Consider the following 12,663-nt stretch of genomic DNA (forward strand, 5'->3'; position numbering starts at 1 on the left):
TTTTGACAATGTGATTTTCTTTTTTTTTTTATATATATAATCTATCTCTCACTGGTAAAATTAACCTACCATAAAAATTCTAGACTATTCATGACTTTGACAGTGGGCAAACTTACAAAATCAGCAAAGGATCAAATACTTATTTCCTTCACTAAGTCCAGTATGATGAATGACATGTACTAGTTTATCGACTTCATATACCCTACACCGAATTAGCTTAAAAATCATTGAGTTTGCAGCATGGGTTCCTTACATACGACATCATCAACCACATGATGTCCTCTTTTGAATAATAACTAGAGCACCCTGGGATTGCTGCTCACCTTCTATATTGAGATAATTAGAGACATCTTGGCAAGGGTCATGGTGATATCCATTTACGTGTAGTTTTTTATCTTTTTGATGTTCTTTTAATGGTCCATGTTGAATTTCACAAAACGGACTTGTTCGTTCATAGTCAAGTGGACGATTCTTCTTATTTTCCCCCGCAAGGTGATTTCTGTTACAGCATCTGAAAACATGTCTAGGGGGCTCCACAGAGTTCCTTTTAAAAGAATGGTCAAGTCTACTTTTCAGAGGATGCTTTATCCTAAATGATATTTCGGATTTGTAAGTTCTTTGGTTGGCTGCATGACATTGACCAATAGACAGGGAAAATAACTTGTGTCTATAATAAATAGTTCCTGGAAATGTTTGATCCCTTTTAACACGGACACCTGAAATAAATGTTGTATGGTTGGTTTTCTTGGAGCTGTCCTTTAAATATTGATGATCGGCCTCCATGTTTGAAACCCGACTGGGCCCACATGGAAATTCCTGGGAATTAATTAATCCAAAATTCTTGAAATTCTGGCTACAATCATCTCCATTATCTAAATATCTATATTGCTGATTGTATTTAACTGATGAAACAGGAGCGTTCATTAATAAGTCATTACTCCTGCACTGAGAAGAAGCTGGGTCACTGGTAATTTCCTTCGGAGTGTGGAATAAAGATGTAATATATCTTCTGGCTGTAATTGTAATAGACGAAAATCCTTTCTTTGTATCCAGGCTGTGTTTTTTCCTGGCAGGATGGAGGTTTGTTCTACATACAGTTCTGTCGGGGGATGTTAGAATCTCTAATTTGCCGGGAAGTGATGACAATGTTCTTTTATTGCTGATGGAAATCTGATTAATCATAGACGGCCTCAAACAAGTAGTAACAGGCTCAGTGATCATGGATTGTGAAGGAAGAAGCTTCCTATCGTCTTCAGATTCAGCCTCATCGACCATCTGTAAAATGAGGACGGATAAAATCAGATTAAATTTATACAATTCAAAAATATTTTAAAGGAAAAAAGTTAAATTCTGAAATGTTACCTCAAATATTACAGATCTTTTGATTTGGGATTGTGGGAATTGAAATGAATTTGTTTGATCTAATACCCAAGTATTCCAAAACTAGTAAATTTTAGTTATTCAGAAATTTACATTTACACCTGATTGAAGTGGATCTCCACTTTGGACAATCCCTATTTGTTAGAAGGGTCCCTTGACATTAAGCTGTTCACAAAGTGTCCCCCTGATGGGACCCTCATTGATCAGTTGCTTTCTGTGAGGAAACCTTAGGCTGGGTTCACACGACCTATTTTCAGGCGTAAACGAGGCGTATTATGCCTCGATTTACGACTGAAAATACGGCTCCATTACGTCGGCAAACATCTGCCCATTCAATTGAATGGGTTTGCCGACGTACTGTGCCGACGACCTGTCATTTTACGCGTCGCTGTCAAAAGACGGCGCGTAAAATAACAGCCTCGGCAAAGAAGTGCAGGACACTTCTTTGAACGTAATTTGAGCCGTTTTTCATTGAATCCAATGAAGAACAGCTCCAAATTACGGCCGTCAATGACGCCTCGCAAAATGCGAGTACATGCAATTACGTCTGAAATTACGGAGCTGTTTTCTCCTGAAAACAGCTCCGTAAGTTCAGACGTAATGGTCGCTATCGTGTGCACATACCCTTACAGTAAGTGCTTAATGTTCCTGCAGCACCACCACAGGAGAAATTAAGCATTACACAGTGCCCATTTATATCAATGGGTTGTCTGTGTAACGCAGGAAAGGACAGGTCCTCCAGAGCGACAGACGCTTATGTAACCACTTTAAACTATGGCCAAGATATGAGGATCCTGAACTGAGGCCCCCACTATTTACTCAGAATTTCCTAATAAGTTGTATAAAAAGTGGTTTTCCAAACTAGACAACCCCTTTCCCTCTAAAGGGTTTGTCTCACAAAGCTAACTCGTGTCCATATGCTTTATTGAATGTCATAGAAGGGGGTCCCCTGCTCAGGACCCCTCTCCATGAGCCATAATGGAAAGCTGTTCTGTAAGAGCAGTTCACGTTCTGGCGGACTCGAATCGTCCATGTATTACATGGTTAGCCATTGATTTAACCCCTTCCGGACATTTGACATATCCATATGTCATAGCCGGGTAGGGGAAGTATGGAACGGGCTCACGGAGTGTACCCACTCCATACGATGCAGGTGTCGGCAGTATGTTACAGCCGTCACTTCACAGTAACGAGCAGGATCACGCTCGAGCGCGATCCCACTCGTTTAACCCGTTAAATGCCACGGTCAATAGCGAACACAGCATTTAAATCGTTATAAAGAGGGGGTGACCCTCTCTAGTAGCTCATAGCGCCCCCCCGCAACGCAATCGTGGGGTCGCGATGGTTGCTATGGCTGCCTGGGGGCCTAATGAAGGCCCCCATGTCCGCCATCTTTATAGAAGCCTGTCAAAAAGAAGATATACTGCAATACATCGATCGATCGCTGGTTGAAGTCCCCTTGGAAGACTGATAAAAAAAGTTAAAATTTGTCAAATAAAGTTTTTCTTTTATGTCAAAAAATAAAAAATAAATACAAGTTCGAAAAACCTGCCTTTTCCCATTTTCCCCCTAGAGCATAGTAAAAAAAATAAAATAAACATAATTGGTATCGCCGCATCCGTAAAAGTCTGAACTATTACAATATATCATTATTTAACCCACACGGTGTACGCTGTAAAAAAAAAATGTAAACGCCAGAAACGCTATTTTTTGGTCACCTCATATCCCACAAAAAAATGGAATAAAAAGTGATCAAAACGTCGTATGTACCCCAAAATAGTATCATTAAAAACTACAGCTTATCTCGCAAAAAATAAGCCCTCATACCACTTAATCAACGGAAAAATAAAAAGTTATAAAATAACAAAATAAATTACATTTTTTACACTTAGTTTTTTTACTTGTAAAAGCAGTAAAATATAGAAAAGACTATATATATTTGGTATCGCCATAATCGTATTGACCCGCAGAATAAAGTTAACATGTTGTTTTAATTGCACAGTGAATTCCGTAAAAACTAAGCGCAAATGACAATGTAGGAATCGCTGTTTTTTTTCACTTTCTACCCCACAAATAATTTTTTCCCATTTCCTAGTACATTATATGGCACAATAAATGGCGCTCCGAAAAACTACAACTCAAGCCCTCATAGGACTATATCGACGCAAAAATAAAAAAGTTATTACTTTTGGAAGGTGAGGAGGAAAAAACGAAAATTAAAATATGAAAGTTGTTTACAACGGAAAGGGGTTAATGTCTGGCTGCGGCTTTCCCCACCAAATTCAGCTGCTCGCCGGGTGGCTCCTTTCTGAAAAGTATTGTCTCTGAAGAGACAACTTATTTAATTGATTGCAGGCAAAATATCTGTATAATGCACTTTGTAAACAAAAAATATTACATTATTGTTATATCATATATGTTTTTAAATGCTTTTAAGTTTCCAATCTTTTTCATATGACATTTTTCAGGCAGACAGTCCTTACTTACAGCAGTTAATGTGCCATATACTTACTTTAACTTCTGTGCTCAGTTTATTTGTTACAGCCGTCAGATCACCCTGCTCCCCGGCCGCAGTCTGTATAAATCTCCTCAGAGCATAAATTACAGTCAACAAGTGGTATACATAAAGTGAATCTTAGAGGAGGTTGCTTGTGGATCTACACAGCGTGCAGCAGGAGAGCAGGTGGATCACCAAATACAAGTAAACAACAGAATACAGAGCATTGAAGGGGTACACTTTTATGGTATGCATATCAGATATGCTATAAAGTGCAATCAGCGGGGTCTGACTGCAGAGATCCCTACCGATCCTAAGAAAATAGGGTTCCCAATCCCTGTTTTCTGTGGAGAGTGCCATAAATAAGCGGAGTACTGGAAATAATATATGCCTGGTTGCTTGTGTTTTTGGAAATTGAAAATACACTAATGGAGCTAGAAACCAGATCGGTGTACCAGAACGGTGGATGCCAAAAGGACACTTTCTCAGCATTTGTTGGGTCCATAAGGGTTTACGGACCTCTTTGGTGTATACACCAGAAGCATTTTCTGGTGCATACGCTAAACGTACACTGCAAGTATGAAAATTGCCTATCACTTCTATCATAGTATTCGCCTGGAAAAGGTTACAATGCCCGGTAGAGCTATGCAGTTATCTTTGGGGATACAGTAGAAAATTACAACGATTCCAGGGATTCGTCTTGTAACGGGGAAAATTGTGAATTTGCACAGAGAAAATGAACTTTGTGTGTTAATTTTATGGTAGTTTCATTATCCATCCGTTTTAAATGACTCGAGGGCACACAGTAATGTCTGTTTTACAGCATTAATTAATAAAACATAAACTGATGATTATCTTTTAGCAATGTTTAGGTAAATATTACTGTTCCAATGTGATTAATGTCTGCATCATCTATATTTTATATGTGATGCAAACTGATAATAAAATGTACATTAACAAAAATGTAATTATATTTAATATCTAAACACTGGCGCTACTCATTTTGACAAGACTTTAAATGCGCTGTAAACAGACGTACACATTGTATACCGGATTATTGATGGCGAGCAATTAGTGAAGGCTGCCTTCATACTGCATTTGGGAATTATGCTTGGTGAGCACATAAAATAGTGCCACTCTTGTTCATGGTCTGTATCTGGTATTGCATCATTTATTTGAATTAATAATCTATGCAGTAAGCTCCCCCACCCCATTTCCCTAGTCGTGGCTTGCAGTCAGCCAAAATTTTATTATTAAAGTTAATAAGTCTGTGCAGAGTATTTGGAGCTCTGTAAACAAATAATAAACTGAATCTTTGCCCCAGGTTAAGGAAAGCCTAGTTATAACTCTGCCCTGAATAGCAGATAGGTAGCTAGTTAGAATATGCTCTTAGGTTGGGCATGATGGGTCTCAAAAAAGGAATGACTCTGAATGTGACCTGGGTCTTGAGAATATATAAATGTTTGAGGTTTTCCGGCTTGCGCCTGTACTCAATGGACGTATCTTCTTGAGCTCCATACTCGTTTGGACTGAGCCCAATTTGGAGCTAACCATAGTTTACCTTACCACAATATGGTGAAAATTGGTGTTAACTGAAGCAGAACATCCAGGCACGGGCTGCCAGAGAGACTTGGATAAATATTTTAAAAAGCAGGAGGCACTAGGATATTCCTTTCGCACCCTTTCAAACTTTAAACTTTAAGCCTTCTGTCACGTTGGGTGCGTGGACCCACTGGGCCGTACCGCCTTGACGGTATGGCAGCTGGCCAACAGGACGCAGGTCACAGTCTATAGTTCTTATAGGGTACCTGTGGCAGCTCGGACAGTAGCAATGACAGGCTCGGCTGGGACTAAGGCAGCAGGCAGACATCAGGCGTGGTGTAGCAGGACAGGCGTGGAATACAGCACAGCACGACTACAGCTCAGCACGGCACTTGACCAGGTAGGACGGGATACAGGAACGGGGAACACTGGGAACTGTAAAACACTAGGAGACCATTTGCTAGACAAACTTAGGGTACGACAACAATGCTCAGGCAATGGAGGAAGGGGCTGAGCCCTTCTTATAGTCCAGTGTATTCAGGTACCCTTTAAGAGCGGGCACGAGCGTGCGCTCACCCTACGGGAACCAGCCGAGGTAAGCGGAAGTGAGCGCTGGCATCTCCTCAGGAGGAGACTGGGGCCAGCGCTCACAGACCCATTGCTTCGGCCGTAAGGAGGTGAGTGAGTCTGACGGCCCGCGGCCATGGACATGACACCTTTGGCTTTCTCTCCCATTCTCGCAAATACACTTCAACGAGCTCCTTTCCTTTTAATTGGACAGTAAATAAATTTAGATGTGATTGTTATTAGTTGAATCCTGTGTGTCAGAGACACACAAGACCAGCTTTCAGCCAAACCTTCAGTTTAGTTGAACTGACGGAATTGGCTTTGACAGAGCGATACAGTTGCTATGTATAGAGGATACATAGAATCTGAAATGAAAAGTAAAAAAAAAATAAAAGTCAATTTAAAAGTTGTTTCAAATCACATAAAACATTAGATATATATTATCTTCAAAGTTGTACATAGCCTTTAAAATTCCCATTTCTTCTACACCTTCCCATACATTTTATTATGGGTTTTGGTTGCCTACATTGATAGGATAACTAGGGTGGGTCATAGTGAGAATTGATGTTGCCTTTGTCATGTCTCCTAATTCTTACCTTTAGGTTTGCCTTGTTATGAGCATCTTCATGTTTGATGTTGGCAGAACTTTCCTTGCAGTTTGGCAGTCCTGGTTCAATAAAAAAAATGAAGAAAATTTTGTCATGCTTATGTAATTTACATAGTGATACTGCACAATTTCCCATAGATGTGGTGTGAAAAAATAATCTTGAAGTGCTTATCCACTTTACACGACGAATTGAGTAATATTGTAAATACATTACATTATTTTTCTTATACTGATTCTTAGTTACAGCCTGTGTTATACTCCAGAGCTGCAATCACAATTCTGCAGGCAATTAACGGAGGTTGTGGCAGCTCGTTCTACCGATCGGTGGGGGTCCCAGTGGTCGAACCCCCACCAATCTAACATTTATCACTTATCCAGTGTTTATGACTGGAATATCTCTTTAAACTCATACAGGCTATTGTGCATTTACGCAAAAACAGTAATAATGCTGTTCTGCACTTTAGATTTTTGTTTTTTTCCTACATTACATGATTATATGAATCATTCTCTGATGTCTTGTATCAAACAAGCGTTAACATTATCGTTGTCTAAGAAGAATATAAGTGGTTTTTGATTTTATCTGTAGCCTCTACAGCAGATATGTAGTAATTGCATTTTTATCAAGGAAACCTGAAGTTCTGTGGAGAGAGGCAGTGGTGTAATACTCCTGATAAACTAAGCGCGTGCGTTCACGCTGTGCAGGGCGCTCATCATAAGGGCAGATATACAATCAGTGCACGCATCCTGGAACATATAGACTACTTGACCTTTAGGAGTTTGCCACTATGTATGTCCACTGGCCGAGTTCCCTGATTTGAAGATCTATACTTCTTAACATTTAGCACCACGTTGGGATTCCTTTGCCCAAATGTGTATAATGAAGTTCTACAATTTTCTATTATACTTTGGTTGGAATTGATCAACTTTTCTATGCAAAACTGGCATAGAAAAGTCTCAAAAATGACTCAAAAGTCAAAATTTGCAAGAAAAATTGCGACTTTTGTGCAGCTCTCGCCACTTTTTTACAAAGTGGGTGGAGCTTAGTATAAGGGCGGGCCCAAAGATATTGTATATTATAGTATATTATGATAATTTACACCAGAAACTGGCATAATTATAGAGTATATCTACACCAGCTCCTAGTTGTGACCAGGGATGTAACACCTTTCATACCAGTCATGCCTCCAAAAAAGAACCTGCACTTAGCCGAAAGACTCCTGTGGCAAAGCGCATGGCTGCTGCTCGGCTGCTGAAATCTCTCAACAGAACCAAGCCCGTGGATTTCAGCATTCTCATAAATTGAACCCCTTTCAGGCCAGTCATGCCTCCAAAAAGGAACCTGCACTTGGACTTTATTGGATATGGTGGCTTCATATCAGTAGGAAATGAAGTTTTTAACCACACACAAAACAACAAACAAATGGACCAGTGTGAAGCCGGGGAACTCTGTTATTCTATATTATAAAAGTCAATGTCTGCCTGTCTATCCTCTATAGGCATCGAAATGCCTGAACCATTTGACCCCAAATTTGGCACATAGGTACATCGGGTGTCCGGGAAGGCTTTCGGAAATTTCCCAACCTTGCTGTTGTTCTCTGTTATCAGCCATTATCACATGATCACGATCCAATACTATAAAAGCGAATATAGACATTCATTTTAATAGTAAAGATGTTTTTATCTGGCAGTAGCAGATAGTACACTTTACAAGATAATCCTAGATGGGAAGATACAGGGGAGCAGTTACCCATAGCAATGAATCAGATTACTGATGGCCAGGAGGAAAGCTGCATTACTAGCTGCAGAGACTTCCCTTGCCCAACTGCAAGCTGATCAAATGCGTCATACTGCTGCTCGAGCTGCTGAAACTCCTCAGCAAACTTGGGCTCTCTCAGCAAGAGATCAGGCAGGTGGCTCTCAGAAACGCAGAGACTCCTGCCCGAACCCAGGCTAGTCAGCAAGCTGATAGAGCACATCATGTTCAGCGGGCTAATGAGTTGGCTTTCATGCATGATCCTGTTTTCAATTATGATCCAACCATAGTTCATGGCCAACTGGTAATAAAACTGCCAATGTTGTTAATCAACAGGCTCTGTCACAGTCTTATGACTCCATCTCCTACCAGTTTAGCTGTTAGGTATTTAGGAAGTTAAAATTGAAATAAACAGTGTGTAACTGCCGGGGTATATAGGGCAACTAGCGATTTCCCCGTAAACAAAGAAAATATGAGGGCATGGATTAGACTCATGGGCACCCTTGGAAGAAATCCAATGAACACACAAGCAGACAAACCGACAGGTTATACCCGGGCAGGGCCAGGTACTTTTTCTAGTTATATATATATAATATAATATAATATAATAAAATTTTGTGACGTTTTCCTGCCCACACAGCTATGGGTTTGATACAAAGTGTATCCTTGGGATAGTCCATCAATGTTTGCTCTATGGTGGTCCGACCATGAGCCACACAACACAACTATACATAAATGAAACATAAAAGTTACTGATTTTGCACTGGAGCCTAGAAGCTTCAAGTTGCGCCTTTGGGTCCGACCTACACAGAACTTCACCGATCAGCACAATGAATAAGCCACGTAAATGGCGGTACTCCCACATTGTTTACACAGTCACCGTGGCTCATCCATATTGACGGCTGTGCCTGGTACTGCAGGTCAGTCCCACTCAGTCTCATTCAAGCGATTGGGACGATCTGCAGTACCTGGAAGGGGATGCAGAATGGTGGGACCCCCACTGATCAAACATTAATGACCCTTCCTAAGAATAGTGCAACAATGTTGAAATCCCAGAGATTCCCTTTAAGGTATTCACGTCTTTTAAATAAATTTTTTAACTTTTTTTTCCTTCTTTCTTTTTTTTTTTTGAAAGATGGCATAGAATTATACAATATAGATGTATACGGAAACCATTTTTTTTTTTTTATAGAAGAGAGGAAATTGCACTCTTAATGCCTACGTTTAAAGTAAAATAAGACAATAAACTTTTTAATGATCCAGTCACATTAAAAGTAATACATACATTGTAAAAAATACGGAATCAAATTATAAAAACTAAAAACAAAACAAAAAGTACTTTCATTTGATAGCCATAATGGTTTTCCGCTGAATTTTATTACATTTAGAACAATATATTTTGTGATAAAACACACTGGCTTTGGATTTGATACTGTTACTTAAGTTTAAATAATACGAGCACATCCCAGCTGTTCATGATCCTATAAAATCCATCCATTGAAGCAATATTATTTTCTTCAGTTGAATACTTGTAACATTTCCAAGAAGACGTAAAAAAAATAAAAATGCCTGTTGCTAGGCAACACACCAAATTCATGATTGTAGTTTATCCCCTATGCAAACCTTAAACCTCTGAGACACGCTAATGCTGACTTTAAAACAGAATTACACACTCTCTATAAGAAGACTTGTTCCGAATCCCCTTTTAATACATGTTAATATTTTTGTTCTTGGCTTTGAAACCGAGATATATTAGAATTGTCTGGATATTCTTTATTCAACATCTTCTGTGGAAAAAAAATACAAGTCAATGGGGAATTTCCGCCTGTTGATGGAAGCAGCTTAAATGGCCAAATATAAAAGACACATCAGTCAGCTTTGGTTGTTGCTTATATGACTTGTAAACTTGGCCATAGATTTAGGATCCATGAACGATCAGTCAGCTGATGGTTATCAGTCCACTTTTTACATGCATGTTGGACTAATTTTACACGGGCCAATTAGCGAGCAAACGAGCATTCATATGAACACTTATTCCCAATCATTGCCCTGTGCAAACAGGGCAACGATCAGTCGATGAACAAGCAAACGCTCGTTCATCGGCTGATTGCATCATTTATGAAGCCGAAAATAACAGGGAGACCTGCTGCCGACATGATGGAAATGTATGATCGTAGTAACGAGCGCTCACCCCCTTTCATAACTCCTTGTGAAAGGAGCAAACGTGCGCCGATCAACTAGCTGTCTCGTTGATCGGCGCTCGTTTACACGGCCCACATCCGGCTGTTTAAGAGGACCCTAAATCAATAGAGCAGGGAGATAAGTGGATGTCGGACTTCACTGGCACTGCTAAAAAGATTGTCCTATGTGTCATTTATGCCCTATTAGACCATATGGACAAGATAGAGAAGGCTACCCAATTAGGACTCCCTTCAATTAGATAGAGATGAGAACCACTGCAAAAAGCAGCTCTTTGTCTGAAGGACACGGCAGAACTATATATTTCATGATTGATCATTATTGAATCCAGTACAGCAGGGGTCCAGCAGCCGGACCAACAGAATTCAGAATTATCTTTAATATAGCAAGAACAAAAAGATGGAACAGGAAAAATCCTCACCAGGTAAGATGTAGTCGGGGAATTCCTGTTCTTGCAGTGGTGGGACCTGCATTTCTCCGACATTTATGGTCTGAGGTGTGAATACCTCTTTAAGATGGGGATACCGCTTTATTGAGTGCGGAACTATGTTGGCTACTATGAGGTTGGTATTATGGGCACTATATTAAGATTGGCACTGTGGGGACTACTATAAGGCTGGCGGTAGAAACTACAACAAGGGCACTTTACAGAGGCTGGTACTGTGGTAAGTATGGTGAGCCTAGAACTATGGGCACTACAAGAGTCTGGCACTATGGGGAATATTATTATATTGACATTGTAAAGGATCTGCCAGGCACAGCTTCGGGGTTAACGCCCATAGATAATCAGTCTGCACCTGCTTCTATGTCTGTAAGACTGACTCCATCTTCCACCACTCAGGGTGGCAGGCTTAGGAGTGGGAGAACCTATCACAGCCTGGCCAGACGGAGCTAGCTCCCGCCTTCTGTCTATTTATACCTGCCTTTCCTGTTCCTCCTTTGCTTGTGATTCTTTTCGTTTGGTTTCCTGGCCCTGCTGCAGCGTCTTGTACTATTGTCCTTGCTTCATATTGACCCCGGCTTGCTGACTACTCTCCTGCTCTGCGTTTGGTACCTCGTACACTCCTGGTTTGACTCGGCTAGTTTACTTCTCTTGTTGCTCACGGTGTTGCCGTGGGCAACTGCCCCATTTCCCCCTAGCTCTGTGTACCCTTGTCTGTTTGTCTGTCGTGCACTTATTGAGCGTAGGGACTGTCGCCCAGTTGTACCCCGTCGCCTAGGGCGGGTCGTTGCAAGTAGGCAGGGTAGATTAGGGCTCACTTGTCTGTCTCCCCACCCCCCATCATTACAGACATTCTAGGCTTTATTATAAGACTATGGGGTCTACAGTGAGATCTTTAGGGTATGAATAAGGTGTTTAAAAGGTGAAACCAGAGCGTGAGGCTCACGTCTGATAACCCTTACTCACTGCATTGTCTCCAGTTTAGGTAAGGGGTGCCCATTTCACTTTCTGTCTATGGTAATAAAAAGAAAATAAACAATGTAGTATGTAAAGAAAAATAATCTTATATACGAGTACAAGGTTACTGTAATGCAACTGTATTCTGTATTGAATTGTTTGGTGGCATTTGCGAGGATAATCTACAGCGTGGGTGCTTACATTTATAGTGCTATATAATCATTTACAGTATATTATTAGTTATTATTTTAGATTGTTTGACTGGATTATACGCTTTTTGATGAGTTTGCTGTAAAATCCTGATGGTAATGTTGCTCACGTATACTCCCATTGACCTGACTCTAACACTCACTTTAGGGAACTTAATATCATCACAGGATACACCCACGGAAATATATTTACCCCTTTAGGTCAATGTTGTTATTTTTTATTTTACTTTGTCTCATGTTCCAATTCTTTGGAATTACTTTTTGTGAGAAAAAAAAATGAAGGAAGCCATTTATAGAACTTGTATCCCAAATTGCACATTTAATTACAAGAACAGATTGCACCATACAGAACAGATCTGGAAATTTATCAGGATTTTTGTAAATGGAAAATGACCCTGATATCCAAGAACAATCCAGGACAGTCCTTCGATACGTTTGGTTGTTTTCTCTGCTTCCTCCCTGAGCCAACACTGGCCTCCACATTTCCAGCGCGCTTTCAAGGGTGTCCAA

At 40.3% G+C, this 12,663-nt stretch overlaps 1 protein-coding gene across 1 annotated transcript in view; it reads right to left on the reverse strand.

Annotated features, from left to right (window-relative positions):
* C11H10orf90 (chromosome 11 C10orf90 homolog) overlaps positions 1-11,018 on the reverse strand; it is a 72,518-nt gene extending 61,500 nt beyond the window's left edge. Inside the window, exons 1-3 of the mRNA XM_075842715.1 lie at positions 10,967-11,018; positions 6,583-6,653; positions 324-1,275 (exon numbers count right to left, since the gene is read on the reverse strand). Coding sequence (XP_075698830.1) covers positions 324-1,275; positions 6,583-6,653; positions 10,967-11,018 — 1,075 coding nt within the window. The remainder of the gene's footprint in view (positions 1-323; positions 1,276-6,582; positions 6,654-10,966) is intronic.
* Between the last annotated feature and the right edge of the window lie 1,645 nt (positions 11,019-12,663).

This window comes from Rhinoderma darwinii, chromosome 11 (genome assembly GCF_050947455.1).
Source record: "Rhinoderma darwinii isolate aRhiDar2 chromosome 11, aRhiDar2.hap1, whole genome shotgun sequence".
Classification (NCBI taxonomy): Eukaryota; Metazoa; Chordata; class Amphibia; order Anura; family Rhinodermatidae; genus Rhinoderma; species Rhinoderma darwinii.